Below are 17,974 nucleotides of genomic sequence, written 5' to 3'. Positions count from 1 at the left end.
CTGATGATTGAGATTTACGACTGTCTTTGGTTATCGTCCTTTGTAGACATTAGAAACTATTGATTTGTTATTGCCTCAACACAAATACCAACATGTCTGCATGAGAGGTGACGGTATTAAGTATCACATATTATTTCAAGTTAAGGCTATAAATGAGATTCCCAGACCGTTATTAATCATTTTCTCACAGCAGTTCATGAAGATGTACACATTCTGTTATTCCATACTTAATTGTCAAAGGAGTGATTTTTCAGGGTGCAGAGAGTGCATGTCGGAAGTACATGTTACAGCTACTTCATCAGCTAATTATGCATGAAAATACTAGGGTACTGAAAAAAAAAAAAAGAAAAAAAAAGATTTTGAGCGAAATAGCAAAGGAAGTCCACCAAACAAGAGTCAAACAAACTGTTTGGCATTGGAGGAGAGGATTCTACTTTTTTTTTTTTTTTTTCCCCAAGGTACAATCAACATGCTCAGCTCTACTGCTCATCCTACGGATGCATGTTTCTTACAAACATGGCACCGTTTAAATAAATAAATAAATAAATAAATAAATAAATAAATAATAATAATAATAATAATAATAATAATAAAATAAATGGGCTTTCCAGAGTTAGATTTATTGCAAAGAAGCATTGTTACAACAAAGAAATATCAAACAAACACAACACATGCTTTTCTTTTTGTGCAAAGTTTATAATAACCTCCATTTTATATATATATATATATATATATATATATATATATATATATATATATATATATATATATATATATATATATATATATATATATATATATTTCAAAATGTGTTGGTTTACACACCTGAGTTTAGCAAAGGCTCATGGATTAAAGATGCACTAATATTAACAGTATTATGGGCATTTGAAGAACTCGATTCTGATTGGTTAAAATCCAAACAGTTAATAATCCAGACGAGCAATGGTGTAACACTTTTCAAGTCAAGTTTGAAGCAGCTCCAGCATATCTAACATGCTAACTGTTGATGATTTTATCTCTACCAGTTAGCAAAAATATAACTAGACATAACATCAGTAAACAACATATTTTTATTTTTATTTTTTTGGTTTGGTTTGTTTTCTGTTTATTTAAACAAAAGATGAGACAGGGAGACGCAGAAAAAAGATATTTAAACACGCAGTGAGCATAATGAAAGAGACATTGATCAAACTGAATAAAGCAGACACAGAGTGACAGAAATTATCGCACTGTTAGCTTTGTTTAATTCAATTTTACTCCAATTTTCCACTATGTTCTTGCTGTATATGTCTGTGATGCTGCAACAAACCAAATCCCCCTACGGGAATCAATACAGTGTTATCTTATCTTTGGTGGAGTTACAGGACTGGTTGAGTGAGACATTATACCAACTGAAGATTAAAGGGGAGAGGATGTTTTACAGTTGCTGATGATAGTTCTTGAATCTGGTAAAAATGCTAACAGAAAAATGCTAATACCAAGACAGAATCCTAAATAGAAAGTTTGAATTTGACATCATTTATAACAGTAATGTGTGTTTAGACTTCAACTGCTAAAGAAAACATCAGATTTAGTCATTTGACCCGGGGGTATCTTTTTTTTTTTTTTCACTCTACGTCACTTTTGAATAAGCTAAGTCCTCTTTAGATCTTAAGTTTCGCATCTCTGATACAATGACATTTCTTAAAGTAATTGTTGGAGCTAAAGCTGGAGGATTTTTCCCTCCTCTTTTAAAATTTGCAGCAATTTGCTCAGTGCGTTGCAGCTACACTTCTTATTCTTCTCTGAAAGTGTTGATGGATCTTTCAATTTACCATTTCAAAATTTGTAGACTTTATAAAAAAAATATATATATGAATTTGAAAGGAGACAAAAACAAACAAACAAAAAAATGTTTGTGTGACCTCCACAGGTGAATGCAAGCGAAGACTCCATTGTTAAAAGAATGACAGAGTCTTCTTCTAAAATTGAAAAGAGAAATCTCAAAAGAAAAACACTTTCACTTTCAGTCTCCATTTTTTAATTAGGAAAAAAAAGAAGACAAAAAGACATTGAATTAAAAAGTTGGTTCATTGTGAGGATTAGTCTGGTGTTTTATTCATTGCTCAAACCCACTCAGATTATTAACGAGACAAAAACAGCCAAACAAACTTGATATATTGCACCTCAGGTTTTGATATTTGGGATAATTTGTAAAGCTTTGTACTTGGTGAGGGGAGGGAAGAGTGGCATTCAATTCAGCTGAGAGCAGGATAATAAATACAGGTGAGTTGAAGTCATAATAATGAAATGGACGGAGGTGGACACAGCTGAATGATGAGAGCAGGAGCAGAGAAGCACCTCGGCTTGCAGAGCGGCCGGTGGTAAATTAGGGAAGTGTCTCAGGGAAGACGCTCGCTGCGAGAGAGAGGATCCCAGAAGAGTTATGTCAGGGAGGATGGAGGGATTCTGAAATGGGCAGAGGGAGGCAGGGGGAGGCAGGGGGAGGAGAACAGCAGAGCAGGGACAGGTGATCCAGTGATTAAAATTAAACATGGTGCAGAGCAGCTCAACAGGCACTGCCTGTTCCAGCAGCTTCAGCTTGCATACCTGGGGACACGCTGGGAGAGGTCCCATATGTATATGATAATCTGAATGACATGAATTAAAACAAACACAGCGTGAGCATATGTGCATGTGCTCCTTCCCAACATGCAGCAGATTAGTCCCACAACATCAAATGGTGTTAGGCAGGGGGAGCATGTTATGTAGGGGATAATGTATGGTGAGCAGGTGATTATGCAAACTAGAAAGCTTGTGCTTCTTAGAGCTTTGAAGCTGACGCACCTTTAAATATGAATGAGGTGAGTGTTACAACTTTAAACTGTTGCTGTTAACACCTCTGCTTCTGGTGAGGGTTGATTTAAAATGATTGGCGTCATAGAGATTATGGCTTTTTAAAGGGGGCTGAACCCATGTATCATTTGTTCAAGGGATAGTTAGTCAACTATGAATTTAAGAAAAAAAAAAAAAACAAAGCACTGGGAATTGTTTTTCTTTTTTTTCCACTTCTTTGAAATCAAATAAGTAAATAAATAAATAAATAAAAATATAAATAAAAATCTCTCTTTTTTTTCAGTTAAAGGGAAGTTGAATCATAGGCCAAGGGCTGATTTTATTATTTAATTTCTCCAATTATAGTGACCTGGAGGTTGAAGCTTCTCTGTCATGAGAGCGTGGATGAACCCGTCTTGATGGTAGTCACACGCACAATGATAGACAGCTATGTTTTATTTAAAAGAGCCAAATCAGTGACTCTTAGGGGTGACGACATGACAACCAAACATTCAGCAGGATCTATCAGGTTTGTTCATTTTCTTCTGAAATACACCATGTTTCTTGTTAAAACCAATTTTCAATGTTCTGTTTTTGTTTTTGTTTTTTAAATCATAATTGAATATCAATCAAATGAATATACACGATACATGATCTGGCTGGATACCAAATAAATATCCTGTCCTATCTTTACCTAATACCGGGGGCAACTACACATCAACTTGCACTGAGCAGATTGAGCAGGACAAGAAGTTAGGCACTGGAACCACATTAAAACATGTAGAGACTTAAAAATAAAAAAAAGACCTCGTCAACACGAGTACAAGATTGTACTTGGGTTTCCAACAACAAACTTACATCTTGATCCAGACCAGAGGTCAAAAGATTAATGTAATGTAAAATAAGATAAATAGCTAAAAAGCTAATAGCTAATTCAAAACATGGACATCCATAACTCCCTGTACAAAGAGCAAGTGTAGTTAGAGATGGGAACCTTTCACATTTAAAATGATATAGTAAATTTTCTGTACTTTTTTTTGTTGTTGTTTACATGGTAAAAATGTCAATTTGTTTATAATGAAATGGAAACATTTTCAATCTAACATTATTTTTTCTTCAATATATCACCTTATAATGCTATGTTCATGTCCAGCATGGAAATTTGCAAACTCTGCTGCTCCCTCAGAGTCACAAGGATGCATTTAGGTACCTAAACACGGTACCTTTTGATTTTTCCTGAATACTTTTGACAGAATTTGGCCGATACCTACAAAAGTATCAAATTCCTTGCCCACCCCTGAGTGTAGTTTTTACTTATTAGGTCTAACTCCTCCCAATTAGCAAGGAGACATTAAAAAAAAAATGTACACCAGACAAAAGTTAGGGTCTCCAGAGGTTAACACAGAACTATGACTTGATTCCACTGATTTAAAAATAGATGCTTAGACTCTGTTAAAGCTCAGACATAAACATCATATTAAGAACAAGACCACAGGAATCATTACACTTCCCGCCTTGTCACTGTCACTCTTTTATGGATTTCTTTTCTGTCAACCCTCCACAATCACTCACCATGTCTGTAATGTATTTTCTGCCCAACAGTCAACATCATATGTTTAGCATCTCTGTGGGACTCCATGTACTCGCTTTATTATCTGCTAAACTACACATCCTTTTAACTGAAGACTGCTCTTACTGTGATGAATTCATGTCCAGTCCCTGTAGTTTTGATGATATTGAATCCTGTTGAGTACAGTAAGATGAGAGGAACAATAAGGCACTCTATCGTATGATTGTTTCGTGAATGTAAGAGCAGGAGGTAAAGAAGAGGAGGATGTGAGTAGTATGTATTTGCCTCTTCTGGATGGAGCGCTGTCTGCTTTTATTCATTTTCAAGCACCTTTTTCCAGATCAATCATCCACTTGAGCCACAATGAATGAGAAAGTAGATCCTATAGGCTGTGACGATATATCTCTGTAACAGACCAAACATGCCATGGAATAAAGTCCACTTTCTTGTTTTTCTTTCTTTTGTTTCCGCACAGCACTGACAGCTGCATTGTCCCTGACACAGTTGCTCACAATTTTAAACTCAAACGTGGAGAACTGTACACGTCATTCCTCCACGTTTGAGTTTACAAATGCGTGATGTTTTGCTCTGTTTTGAGTGGAAAGAAAGAATCCAGTGCGATGAGTGAAGCCCAGGAGGGTAATACACAGAGTAATGATAATCCATTCTACACTCAGCAGCTCAAATAATTACTTCCTGATGTGGTCATTGTCTCGTTTAGTGTTCAGTCCTCGAACAGAACTCATTTTGTTAAAAAGATATGTCAGATATGAGCTCCTCTACATGTTCCAATGATTGTGAAACAGTAGAATTTCAAGTGTCAAATTATTACCAAGTTCAACAAAGTTATTGTGTCGCTAAAAAAAGGAGTTGTAAGGATGCCCAAAAAGTAATATTGCATTTGATGAGAAACAATTTCCCCATGATTTGTTGTCTTTCATAAATTGGGATCTTTCAGAGCTTTTGTTTCAGTTTTCTGTATCCTGACTTTACCGCAGGAATGAGGAGCCTGGTGGTATGTCCACTGTGAGCGCCTCTGCTCTTAAGACAAACTTGTGCTGACTATGGACTGCTGGTTTGGAGTTGAGAGAGCCAGCTCTGACCAGGATCTGGATCACAAAAAATAGCCTGAATTCTCATCTCTTGGAGCATCCACGCTAAGGTTGTTTATCTGAGAAGCAAGAAGAATCCTGATCCTGCTCACACAATTTGAGAAAATCATGCAATATTTGTTGATTTTTATTCATCTGTGGATCTTTGTGGACATGATATATTTCAGTTATTTCTTCTCCTGCAGTTGGATCATAGTGTCACTTTAAGTGGGGCAGGATTTGGGATGATTGCTGGACTTTCAGCAGGTTTTAAGGTTATTATTAACGTTAACTTCTGTCAGTCAGAATTAATGGATCACAGTCTGCAAATGAACTTCTTGGTTAGATGATTAATGGTTAACATAGTCAAATTTTACAGCCGGTTCATAAAAGGCACCAGCAAGCAATCCCTACCCAAAGAAATCTGGGCCTATTCCCCTCTGCGATAAAGTTCAATATAAAAAAAAAAAAAAAAAGAAAAACCACCTCATGTGAGCATAAAAACTTTTTTGTTTTTTTTCAAATGTTCCATATTGTGCAAAAATCACTTTATTGAGTCTTTTAGTGAAATTTGTAGGTCTTTGGCTTTCCTCCCAGCCTACAAAATGTGATATTTAATGACCAAACCTGTACTTAGTAGTGCTTGGGAATGTAAAATCCTAACCTAAAATGCGCTGTTTGGATTTTCCGGGGTTTGCCAACGTCAGCGATTCCCTTTTTTGACCAATCAGGAGCAAGTCTGACCTGATTGGTCCGCCAACAAACCTTGGACCCTGGAAATGTGAGTATTGTAAATGCTGTGTGCTGTGGAGCAGATGTAAGAGCTTTTCCTCAGTGTCCCTCCTGTCTCTGTGTTAGCTTCAGGATGCTAACTTTAGCTGCAGTTAGCCTGTTGTTTTAGCCTGTAATGTTACGGTAAAGGAGCTTCGCTTTTTTCTAAACATTGTGTGATCGGAGCTCGTGGCGCTGTTCTCAGTGACGTGGAAGAGCGGGGCAGTATCAGCGGTGGCTAATTTACATTTGAAGGTCACGCCCACTAAATCAGAGCATTCTGAACAGAGGGGCTATGAGAGCCTGGAAACAATGCTGCTGTGCTTGATTTATTGGCTTTTTGGACCAAAACATGTTACTACCATTTCATGAAGACATCAATGATCCATATTAAACTGCAGAAAAGGAGCAGAATATGGGACCTTTAATTGAAATGCGCAAGGTTTTTCAGAATTTGTGTGTTTCTGTTACCTCTTTTTTTTTTTAATAATAAAAAAATAGGTTTCACACATCTCTAGGTGAAATGGACATACGACTAATGAAACTACTTCTGGCGAGCATGATAATTCTGCAGGCAACATGTCATACTGGATCCTGTGCAGCAGTCCTATCGATGGCAGCAGAGCAGGTGAGAGAAACTCTAGGCCAACCAGTTTCTCTAAAGAACCTTTAACCATTAGTAGTGGTGATGAGATTTGACTTTTGACTTAGCGTGATGTATTTCTAAAGATGTGCCAACTGCAGAGCTCAGAGAAGAAGAAGAAGAGCTGAACGTTTGACGTTAACTCCCCCACAACAGGCAGATAGGAATCCACTGCTGTGGCGTGTCAAATAACTTGGGCTATTTTTTATAAAACTTGAAACATAAATCATTACCAACCAATAAAACAATCTTTATTCCAAAGTTTGTTTGTTTTTTCCCCCAAGTTTTTAGTTTTAAAAAACAGCCAAATAATGAGCAGGATGACAAATGATTAACAAGTAATTATGAGAAATAGAAGGTGAAAGGCTTGTCAACTCAATCTGTAATGATGAAAACAAGGTTGAAGATTTAACCAAAGAGTTTCAGGCTCTGCAGTAGCTATGTTATGGTGATTAAAGGCACTAGAGGGATCTGCTTATTGAAAACTCTTTACTCCTTAGCAATTATGTTTGCTCCAAAAATGTATTTGTGAGTATTGGATGATCAAACAACTATTGTTTTGACAAAACGGGAAGCATCTAGTCACTAACATGGCCTTGAGTATGGTATTGAGGTTAGTTTCAGTCAAAATGACTTAAAAGCCCTTTAAAATAATCTGATATCTCTCAAGTACATCCTGAGACATGCTAATTCTGGCTGCAGTCTGGATGAGTTCTGCTTCAACATCATCCTCAAACAGAATATGTCAGGACGGAGCCCCACAAATGAGCTGCTGCTGAAATATTCAGCCATTCAGCTCTCCGCCTGATTGGCCGAGCTCCTATTAGACCCAAGGATTCCCCAGGTGAGAATCAGCCTCGCTTGCATCTGAACGGGAGGTAAAATGAGAAGTCAACAGAATCTGGTCAAATAAAAGGCAGAGATTAGAGAAACTTTGGCAGCAGAGTCGAGGTAATTGATTTATAATTTATCAGCGGTTGTGCTGAGCAGTGGCCCCGCAGGAGACACGGGGCAGATTTCTGTTACAACCTTTTTCGCCGTCCTCCAGAGAACACTTAATATGGGCAGCTGTATTCTCAGAGTGCTTATTTAAACCACGACCATCAATAGACAGCAGAGAAATCTGACAGAATATAAGCAAAACAACGCTCGGGAATGCTGGCCTGATTAAATGAAATTGTCACAGCAATGAAAGTGATCTATGATACTAAGGTGAGTGTGTAAAGTGCCATAAATCTCTTTTTGTCCTACCTTGAAAGGTCAGCATTTGCTAAGATGAGTCCAGAGACACTGTTTTATTTCACAATAATAAAAGTGTGAAAGCAGACGCTCCTGAAGACAGAGTTCCTGTCGAAGCAATAAAAGCAATGCTCGCTCATTAATGAACAGCGTGGAGGGTGAAACCAAGGTGAATGTCACCACAGCCGTACTGTACGCTCACAATTATCAGCTCCTGTTTCATAATTATCAGGTGTGTGTAAGTAAGTGCTGCATGCTGGGAAAAGGCCCTGAAGCCGTTTACCTCATCCAGCTGACATGTCAATGACCTGAGATTAATGACTGGTGTTAAAATAGCACAATGGCTAATTTACACCCTGTTTGCAGGTTTATTATCCATCCTTTGATGGTCATTATTCTTATGTTGTTGACTGAGGCTATCTGCCGCATTGAGGCTGCTCATCTCCTCAACTTTCTTCTTGAACTGAGTAATGGTGTCACTGCGGGTCAGTGACTAACTGGAAGAGGTGGGCTTCAGCACGGTCAGTCGCACATGCTCTGTTAGGGAGGGCAACATGGGCATCATGTATAATGATCCTATATAATGATGGGATGTTCTGCTCAAGGTCTTTGATTATCCATGTATTAATTACAACACACCTGATTATTTCACCTTCAAATAGCAGTGGAGTTTTCTCAACCAAAGCAGAAAAACTTGAGAACACAGCAGCATTTGAAAGTTTGAGGGAGACAGTAAAAAGGTGACTCCAGAAGGAACCAGAGAGGGAAGGACAAAAGGTCATCTAGAGCAGCAACTCTCAAACTTTTGGGCCTGCAACCCTCAAAAAGTGGTGCCAGAGACTGGCGACCCCCCACTGTGGGATTACACTAATAGGCCAATCTAAAAATGACCCCAAGTATTTCCAGCTGCCTCTACTGATGCCATTGCTATCCTGGTTTAGTCTCCTCGGAGGTCTTCAACAAAGAAATTTAGAAGTAGAAGTAGTAGAAGTAGTTTTATATCAAATTCAAACCCTATTTTTGTTTACGTTTTAACAATAATGGATGAAGTATACAATTGTTGGTGGTTTTCAAATTTGAAAAGGCATTACCCACACTTTAGGAACTGCTGAGCTAAAACATGATACGCTTTCTTCACCCATTAGTAAGGATGGGTACCTAATTAGGTACTTTCATAGGTGTCAACCGAATTCTGTCACTGTCAGCACTGAGTGCTGATTCACGTAAAATCATCAAACGGTACCATGTTTAGGCACCTATACGCATCTTTGAGACTGTGAGGGAGTGGAAGAGCATGTGATTTTCCATGCTGAATATGAACACAGCATTGCAAGGTTATACAATAAAGAATTACTGTGTTAAATTGAAAAACTGAGATTCTATTGTTAAACAAATTCATATTTATCACCCAATGAACACAAACAAAAGTACCAAAAGTTGGTACAGTTGAGTTCCGGCACCAATTGCCAGGTACCAGGTACTGCTACCGTACTGTTTCAAATGTGAAAGGTACCCATCCCAGGTCAATGTGTTCACAAGCTCATCAGAGTGCCAGACTGAGAAATTTACAACCAACAAAACTGTTAAACGGCACCATAACCCAACTGGAAAAATGGTGGGTTATTTTATTCTCTTGCTCTTTTACTCATACTCTCATTGCAGCCGGTTAACAATGATGCCTTGTGTTAATAATCAAAAAAAAAAAAATCTAAATCTTCACTACAGTTGTTTTGGTTCAATTTTCAAGGATAAAGGCAAAGTATGAGTCTTATTACAAGGTGTACCAAACGTACCAAAATCAACATGCTCAGACCTGGATGGACCAGGAGCAGTTTGAGAGTAGGCCAGCAGGAGTCAGGGGAAGGGGGACCATCGTGCTTTGGCACAGTTATTTGGGGCAGCTGGTGTCTGGTCTGAGTGGGCTTTCAGTGTTGCACTGTAAATTTGGGAAATACTCAAGAGAGACAGCGGTTATCATAAAAACTTAAAAATTTAAGTTATTTTAAAAAGTATAGCCAAAACAGTTTTTACAACAACAAAAGCAAATCTACAAGTTCAAAGCATATAGTTCATAATTAATAATAATTAATAAAAACTTATGTTTTGCTTTTCTTTGACAATACCAGACATAAATATTAGAAAATGACTACCATACAAATTTGAATCCATCTGTCCTGAGCATCTTTACTGATTTTCTTTAAAACCTGTGAGAAAGTGTTTTCTAAAATCTTATCATCCTACCTTCTCTGAAGATTTTTTTCTCTCTTGACTGCGATTCTGGGGATTTTTTTTCTGGAGGAAAGCTAAAGAAAGCTGTATCTTGAGCATGCTGTGAATCATCTCGCTCGTTACGTAACCCCACCCAGTGTTACACATTTAAAAAAAAGAAACTTTAAGGACTTCTCTTGATGATTTTGTTTTCTTTGTAAATGTCAAGTTAAATGTTTCATAACCTGTACATGAGCTTTAAGATGGAAAAAAAAGAATGACTTCTCTTAAATGTCAGAAAAAAAGTCAGACGGGATCCCTGAACAAAAATCAAAATCAAAGACAATTTAATCTAAAAGTTAAATTTGACTACATTTCCCATAGTTCCCTTAGTTGCTCAGGGTTTTTTTTTTTTTTCTCCCTTCAAACTTCTTCACACGTTTGCTTGGTTCATAAACAAACACAAACATACAGCAGTCATCCTCCTGCCGCAGTCACTCTTGCTGTATGCAAATGACTTCATGTATGGAGTCAGTTTCCATATTGCATGTCTCTATGATGTCATGTCAGCTGCTGTTTCCATCCAACCATTAAACAGCTTCAAACCCCGGAGACAGAGACGCGCTTCTAAAGCAGAGCGTCGTGCCAGATTTAATAACCCCCGTTCAAACACGGTTGATATGGCTGTTTCTGCATACGCTTTCACCATGGCCTGTGTTATTTAATGTTAATATAATAATGTTATATTGGTTTAGGAGGCTGCAAGGGGTGTTTTATTCTGAAAAATGACCTGGATTCCTGCCATTCCTATGTATATCTTCCTGCGAGGCTCATCTGCTCGGAGCAGCTTGACACAGCCGTACAGTGGCTTCGACAAAAATAGACGAGGCGCATATTCTTAGCGCAGCAGTGCTGAGACACTTTGGTAACGTGCTGTGGCGCATCTGGTGGGATCACAAGATTTAACTAGAGGGTCTGAAACCAACTCCACGCCAGCAGGAGCACAATGCATCCACGTATAGTAGAGTTTAAGCTCAGGCCTCTTCCAGGTGTCTTCATAAAGGATGTCAGTCTCATTCCCATGAGCTCTGCTGTGCACTCAGGGTTTGCATTGTAGAAAATGTCAGAAGCTTTATGAGACGCAGCACAGAGCGTAAATGTGTTTTTCAGAAGGCTGCAGTGATAACATTTCAGGCTCTACAACATGTCTGCAACACAACGAGCAAATGTAATCACCAATCAGCACCGTCGTGAACAACCTGGTGAAGAGACAACCAGTCTGCCAATCAAATCTGCACAGCTCTCAAAAGATATCGGAGTTTCCTTTTCTCATCTCAAAATAACCAGTTAAGCTGGGAAAGAACGCAGGCAGCTGCTACTGCTTTCTAATTCAAGAGCTTGTCAACATCTCTCTTGATGTAAAACAACAGCATCATCTGCGAATCGTAACAACTTCTCATGATGATTTGAAACAAAACTTCAGCCGTGCCAGTTTGACGAAAAATTAAGCTCCGTCCTAGAAATAAATTTGTTCTTTTCTTTAACAGCAATCTAATTATTGGCAGCACTTAGGCTGTGGAGTACACCAACTGGGATTTTAACAACTGTTGAGACGCCAGCTGTGAACTATTAAGACATGATGGTGATGACCAGCGGATTGAGAAATCAAAGTCCCAAGCAACAGCCAGCGATGCCTCCCATACAGCTGGTCCAAATAATAATAGCTTGTTCTCACCAACTGCAGCCTGACAGCGCATCTTTCCACAAAAGCAATAAATCTGAGATATAACCAAGAACACGGAGTGCCTCAGATGCTTAATGACCAGGAATAAAAGAAACAAATGAGTTGGAAAGCAAGTGCCCAGTTCCTTGAAATTAAAATATATGTTTAAAATGAGGGAGGCTTTCTTATTGATGTCGTTGTTTGGAGGAAACAAATGTATGCAACCCACTCATCCTGCATTTGGCGGGCATTTATTTATCTATTTACCAACTAAAACACTTGTTTATTTGTTTGCCTCCCAGGTCTATTTGAGAGGGGAAAAACGCCAATGAAGGTCTTAAAAGAGGGATATTATGCTCATTATGAGGCCTTATATGTTCCATCTGATAGCTCTGTAGGAGCTTTAAATGACTTAGAGCTCTAAAACCTTTATCATCAGATTCTGTCTTCATAAATCCTTTTTTAATCTACTGTCTCATTAAGCACCCACTTTACAGGCCCACTTTTTCTGATTCTTGAGAAGTTTTTTCTGCTGTTGCCATGCTTCAAAGTAGAGGTGCCCTGATCACAATTTCCTGGCCGATCACCGATCTTTAAAGAGCCTGACCTGTCAATACTGACTTTAAATTTTTATTTTTTATAACTTACAGCATATACCCTCAATTTTTCAATCTTATTTTTATTGAAAATCATTGAGCAATACATGTGAAACAATAAAATCTTTATGTTTTAACTTAGACAACCAATAAAGTGTCCTGAGTTTTAGGTCTTGGAGCAAAAAGCAACAATGGTTGGCTGTCAGATCTTCCTGGAGGTATACAAGATCAGTTTTATATATATATATATATATATAAGGATGAGCCTGGTCACCGATCTCCCAAAATTAAGGAAAATGACACCGATGGTTCGGTGCATGTCTACTACAAAGTGTTTTTACCAAGTAAACTAGTGCTTCTTCATTTAAAGGCCCGTGGGAATGACCCATTAGGCGTTGAATGCAGTGAGGCCAGAATCAGTAGCATTTTGACAGGACAAAGATTCCATTTCCCATGAGTACCATCACTTTCTTTTATAAGGCCTTGACTCCTGCCAAGTCGTGCTTTTTTTTCTGAGGAAATTAATGGATATGGACATATTCATCTTTCTACTACTTAACTCTGTTTTAAAAATATGACATAGAAATAACAGATTTTGGCGCTGTGATAAACCAATTGTAAATAACTGATTATGAACAGGAAAACATATTTAAAGAAGCTGTGAGGAGTTTCTCAGTGACCTGGAAGAAGTCTCCCTTGCCTGATCATTATCTACACTTTAAATGAGGTTATCAGCACCGATAAAGGTTGTTTCGAAGAGCTACTTTGTAGCTACTTCTTAGCTTCCCAATCAGGTTGAGCTACACTGGATTGGTTAACGACTCTAAGTCTCTATGACAACAATACGCCCGCTGACAAAGTCTGAAAGTGACAGAGATATCTTTGTTTTTCTCTGCTGTAAATAATTTATATGATTAATTTTGTAGTGATGGTGGACACTGGAGCCTAACTGTCAGACAGAAAAAAGGACAGAAGAGGAAATGAAAGCTAAACTAATATACAAACTGACAGTTTGCTTGTTGACACGTTAGCCTATGGATACCAAATAGCACCCGGCTGCTAGTTGCACTACATTTAGCCGGCTACTGACGCACTAAACAAACTTACAATGTTTTCTTGTTGTCACACTTCAAATAACAGCACTACCTAACTGTACTGATAAATAACTTACTTTATTCCGTTGTATCCAGTGCAAAAGTTGTCTTGAACAAAGAAAATTTGTTCCAAAACAAACACATGACTGGTTAAAAGTCACATTTTTACGACAGTGTGCGTGAAACTCCAGGCCAGAAGGTGGCAAGACAGTCCAATTTAAACAGATCCTCTTCATAGCATCTTTAAGTTAGACTATTCAAAGTCACTTTTAAAGTCCTCGTATGGCCTTTAAAAAAAACAAGTTATGAAATGGGCATGACCACATCTTTTGGACTTTGAATCAAACACAGAGAGTTTGAAAAATGTACATGAGCATAGTCCTGTTGACCAGGTTGTTTACAAAAGAACTGTTCAGCTTTTGTATGTGCTAAAACTGTACAGATAAGCCAAAGGGACAATGTCTGATTCTCAAAACACTAACAAGGATGTTATTGTGAACAATGTTTTCATGAATTTAAACTTGCCATTGTGGATTCAAGAGGACAGTAAACTCCCTTCTAAACAAACCAGCCAAAAAGTTAAACCACCTGATTTAGGCAGAGTGAAATGTGATTACAACATCAATACCACCCCATGGATGACTTAAAATGTAATTCATTTTGGGAAGAACAAAATAGATAAAAGCTGTAACAGCTGGGTTAAATTTTTCATGAATTATACTTGTAAGAAGAATCAGTCATCTGCATATAGAAACACTCAAGTGCTGTCAGGATGAGAGCGCACAGCGCAGCAGCAAAACATGCTCAGAGCTTATCTCCACAATCAGACACACAACAAGAGCAAACTGCAAAGAGCTGGGAGACTTAGAGCATTTTTTTGCTTCATTATTGGTGAACATAAAACTCACAAATGCTCTCTGAATTCAACCCCAAGGGAAAGCAGAAAGTGCAGTTTGCATGAAACCAAATTGGAAAAAGCTCACACTTCTCACTGAGTTACTGCCTTGGTTAATGATTTACAAATGAGTGTTTGTTCTGTATCATTAGTTCTGAGTCTTCTCCAATACAACATGATGTTCACTTTGTAAATGGTTGAGTAAAATCAGTTGTAAAGCAGGGTACGATTAGGCCACATGTGATGAGTTGCCCCTCCAGAGACAAAGCAACTGGTATGGGGAGATAATAATGTGTTTTGAAGCTCTTTTCAAAACTGAGTAACCTCTGAATCCACAAAAACAAGACAGCAGCAAACAAAAACCAAAAGGTCTTTATGAAATATAGCAGCCAAAAGCCTCTCCAGGTCATCATTGTGTGAGTGTGTGTTCAAAGATTCTCACTTCCAGCACTTTCAGCTGGAGAAAACACCAATCAGTATCAACAAGTCCCGTCCAAGCTTGTAGCCAAACCATCAATTATGCAGCAAATATCAACTCATTTCAATTGAACTTTAGTGGCATCAGCATTATGAAAAGGTTTACTCACCCTGTACCAAACAATCTCTCGTAGCCTCCCGTCAGTTTTGAAGTTACACTTGAGAGTAACAGTCTCGCCCACGACAACAGGAGGCAGGGGCTCTATGGTAACTGTCAAATATCCTGAAAGAAAAAAAAAACAGAGGAAATGATTTTTAATGCCTTCTTACACCATAAAAACACTCTGCCTCGAGAACATCCTTTTTTTTCCATCCTGCTGAGGTAGATGTCGGACAACAGCAATAAAGCAGTCATGAATTTAGAGGAACTGAATCCTTTTAAAATGCTTAAGGTTGTCTGAGTCAACACACTCTTTTGGGAAATTGCCGTGATTCATTCTTATGCAATTACACAAAAAGCACACCTCCCACATGGGGGTTAGGTATCTCACTAAATAGCACTTCAGTTACTCAAGCATTCATTTCACAGTGACCTTGTGCGGTTGCTTCATCTGGTTTGAAGATCTAAACAAACAAACTTGAGTCTTAGTGGAAACATTTCTCTACCTGAGATCACTTAAAGCTTTTAGAATACACAGGGAATCTATTACTTTTCTCTCTGCATATGATGCATGATACCCTCTACAGCCCTTGTTCCAAAAAGTGTTTGGTAACAGAAAAATCTGGGTAACAACTGCACATAATTTAAAACCCTGTAATAGATTCCATAATAAATCGATAAATGTGATGGCAGTGACAAAGTATATATTTACTTTTGGGCCCCATCATTTCTTCTTCTAACAACCTTTTTTAAACATTTAGGACCTGAGGACACATTTCAGGAGCTTGAGAGAGAGATGTCTCCCAATCTTGTCTGACCTTAACAGCTTGTGGTCTCCTTTGTCATATTTTCTGTTTCATGATGCACCAAATGCAACAAGTCCAACAAGATATGACTGCAGGATGGCCACTTAGCACTTAGTCTCTTCCACTACCAAGCCACGCTGTTGTGTTAATAACATAGACCGTAAAATAATGGACGTCATCTTGCTCAGCTTGAAGTGAGGTTGCCACAGAAACTGCTCCTCCTGGTGACTGGCTGCAGTATAGGTAAAAAAAATCCGTCTCCACAGTCATTCCAGATGGGCTGTGGTCAAACTTTTTTTTCTTTTTTTTTTTTTTTTTTTTTTTTAAGTCACGTTTAACAATGATTGACAGCTGCCATTCTCATGTTTTTGTTTCGGAGATTGTAAAATATGTCAGGAGGTAGAGTCAAGAAGTGAATAGACTCTCCAAAGAAAGAAAATAATTATTATTATTATTGTAACCCGGCTCCACTCAGATTCTCCCAGAATCCCTCACAGTCTCTACTGCGCAGACCCTGGCTGCATAACTGCTACCAATGGCGGCGCCTGTCACAGGGATATTTTGGCTTCAAAACCATACAATGGTAAATGATGGGACCACGCTGTCTGCTCTATTCACAGTCTATGGTTAAGAACAGAAAGTCATTTGCCGTTTTCATGCTGCAATGTGTGAGGTCCTCCACAAAAAAGGCAAGTCTGGTTGGCAGAATAGTAATATATATTTTTAATCATGTTGCTCAGGTGTGAAAGCTGTTCATGCCGTGGCCAGGCATCCCCAAATCATCACTGACACTATCTTTTGAGCTGATAAAAAGCTTATTTGTCTCTCTACTTTTGAAGGCAGAAGATGGAGCACCCATGATTTATAAAACAAATACACAGTTAAATTTTTTGTCAGTTGAAAAGACAGATTTTCCTCTTCCTCTTACTCCATTTCAAAGGGGCTCCAGTGGATCAAAGCCACTCACATTTCTGGTTTGCTTTTCTATTTGGTTTCTTCTTTGAATTGTACAACTTTAACCTACTGTTGTGGATGCAGCAATGAACTGCAGATGCAGTGGGTTCAACTACAGAGTAATGTTTTTTTTTTCATTTTTTTTTTATGTAGTCCAGCCTTAAGGCCCAAAATTCAAGGCTCCCAGAGATGGTTTTCAGCCTTGTCTCTATTGTACAGAGACTATTACAGATTACCTGAATGTGTTCGGTGATGTTATTTTCTCTAAATGATGAAATACACAAACTATTTGCAGTCTCTCATCTTTACTTTTAAGCGTCTCTGCTTATCAAGAGTGTCTCTAAAGAGAAGTCGAGACTTTTCTTTTTCTTGTTTTTTTATTTATTTATTTATTTTTAGCCTTACACAATTTTGTCAGAGAGTTTTGTGGTCTGTGTCTAAACTTTTGTAAAGATTTGTTACTGGCATACAATTTGAAATAAACACATTTTTCATAAAACAATAGAAGCTGTGAGTTTCAAAATGTAATATGTTTTATTTGAATTGCCTTTAGTCAAGTGTAGAGTTTGAATAAATGTCAAATGATGACATAACATTTTTCTTTACATTTTCAATGGCATCATGAATAATTGCAACGGATGTCATCCTCAGTGTCTTTATTTTTCAGTATGTATTTTCTGCTCGAGCTATTCACCAGTTTCAAGCTGATTTTGTTTGGCCCTGAATCAACAGACTCAGTCATTAAACCTCAAACAAAAGTGTAAACATTCAAACTGCTCCTCAGCTCAATTGTTTTGAATAATTTAACGTCATTAAAAGTAAAGAACAAAAAAGAAATGTCAGAACCAGAAGAGGAAAAGTTGTAGGTTAATGATGATGTTTCGGGGGTTTTTTTGTTTTGTTTTAATGGTGCTTTATTCTTTGACAAAGTCAGCGTGATCTGGATAGAACCGCTAACTGCCAACATGCAGAACACAGCCTTGAGCTTCCCCA

The 17,974-nt window shown here is 38.0% G+C and overlaps 1 protein-coding gene across 3 annotated transcripts in view; it reads right to left on the bottom strand.

Annotated features, from left to right (window-relative positions):
• igsf21a (immunoglobin superfamily, member 21a) overlaps positions 1–17,974 on the bottom strand; it is a 362,000-nt gene that overhangs the window by 229,920 nt on the left and 114,106 nt on the right. For all 3 annotated transcript variants that reach the window (XM_074677099.1, XM_074677108.1, XM_074677116.1), the window contains exon 2: positions 15,232–15,344. In XM_074677099.1, coding sequence (XP_074533200.1) covers positions 15,232–15,344 — 113 coding nt within the window. The remainder of the gene's footprint in view (positions 1–15,231; positions 15,345–17,974) is intronic.

The sequence above is a fragment of the Halichoeres trimaculatus genome, unplaced genomic scaffold (assembly GCF_033239565.1).
Source record: "Halichoeres trimaculatus isolate MK-OKI-2021-1 unplaced genomic scaffold, fHalTri1.1 fHalTri1_scaffold_1, whole genome shotgun sequence".
NCBI lineage: Eukaryota > Metazoa > Chordata > Actinopteri > Labriformes > Labridae > Halichoeres > Halichoeres trimaculatus.
This window is presented reverse-complemented; position numbering and strand designations above follow the sequence as displayed.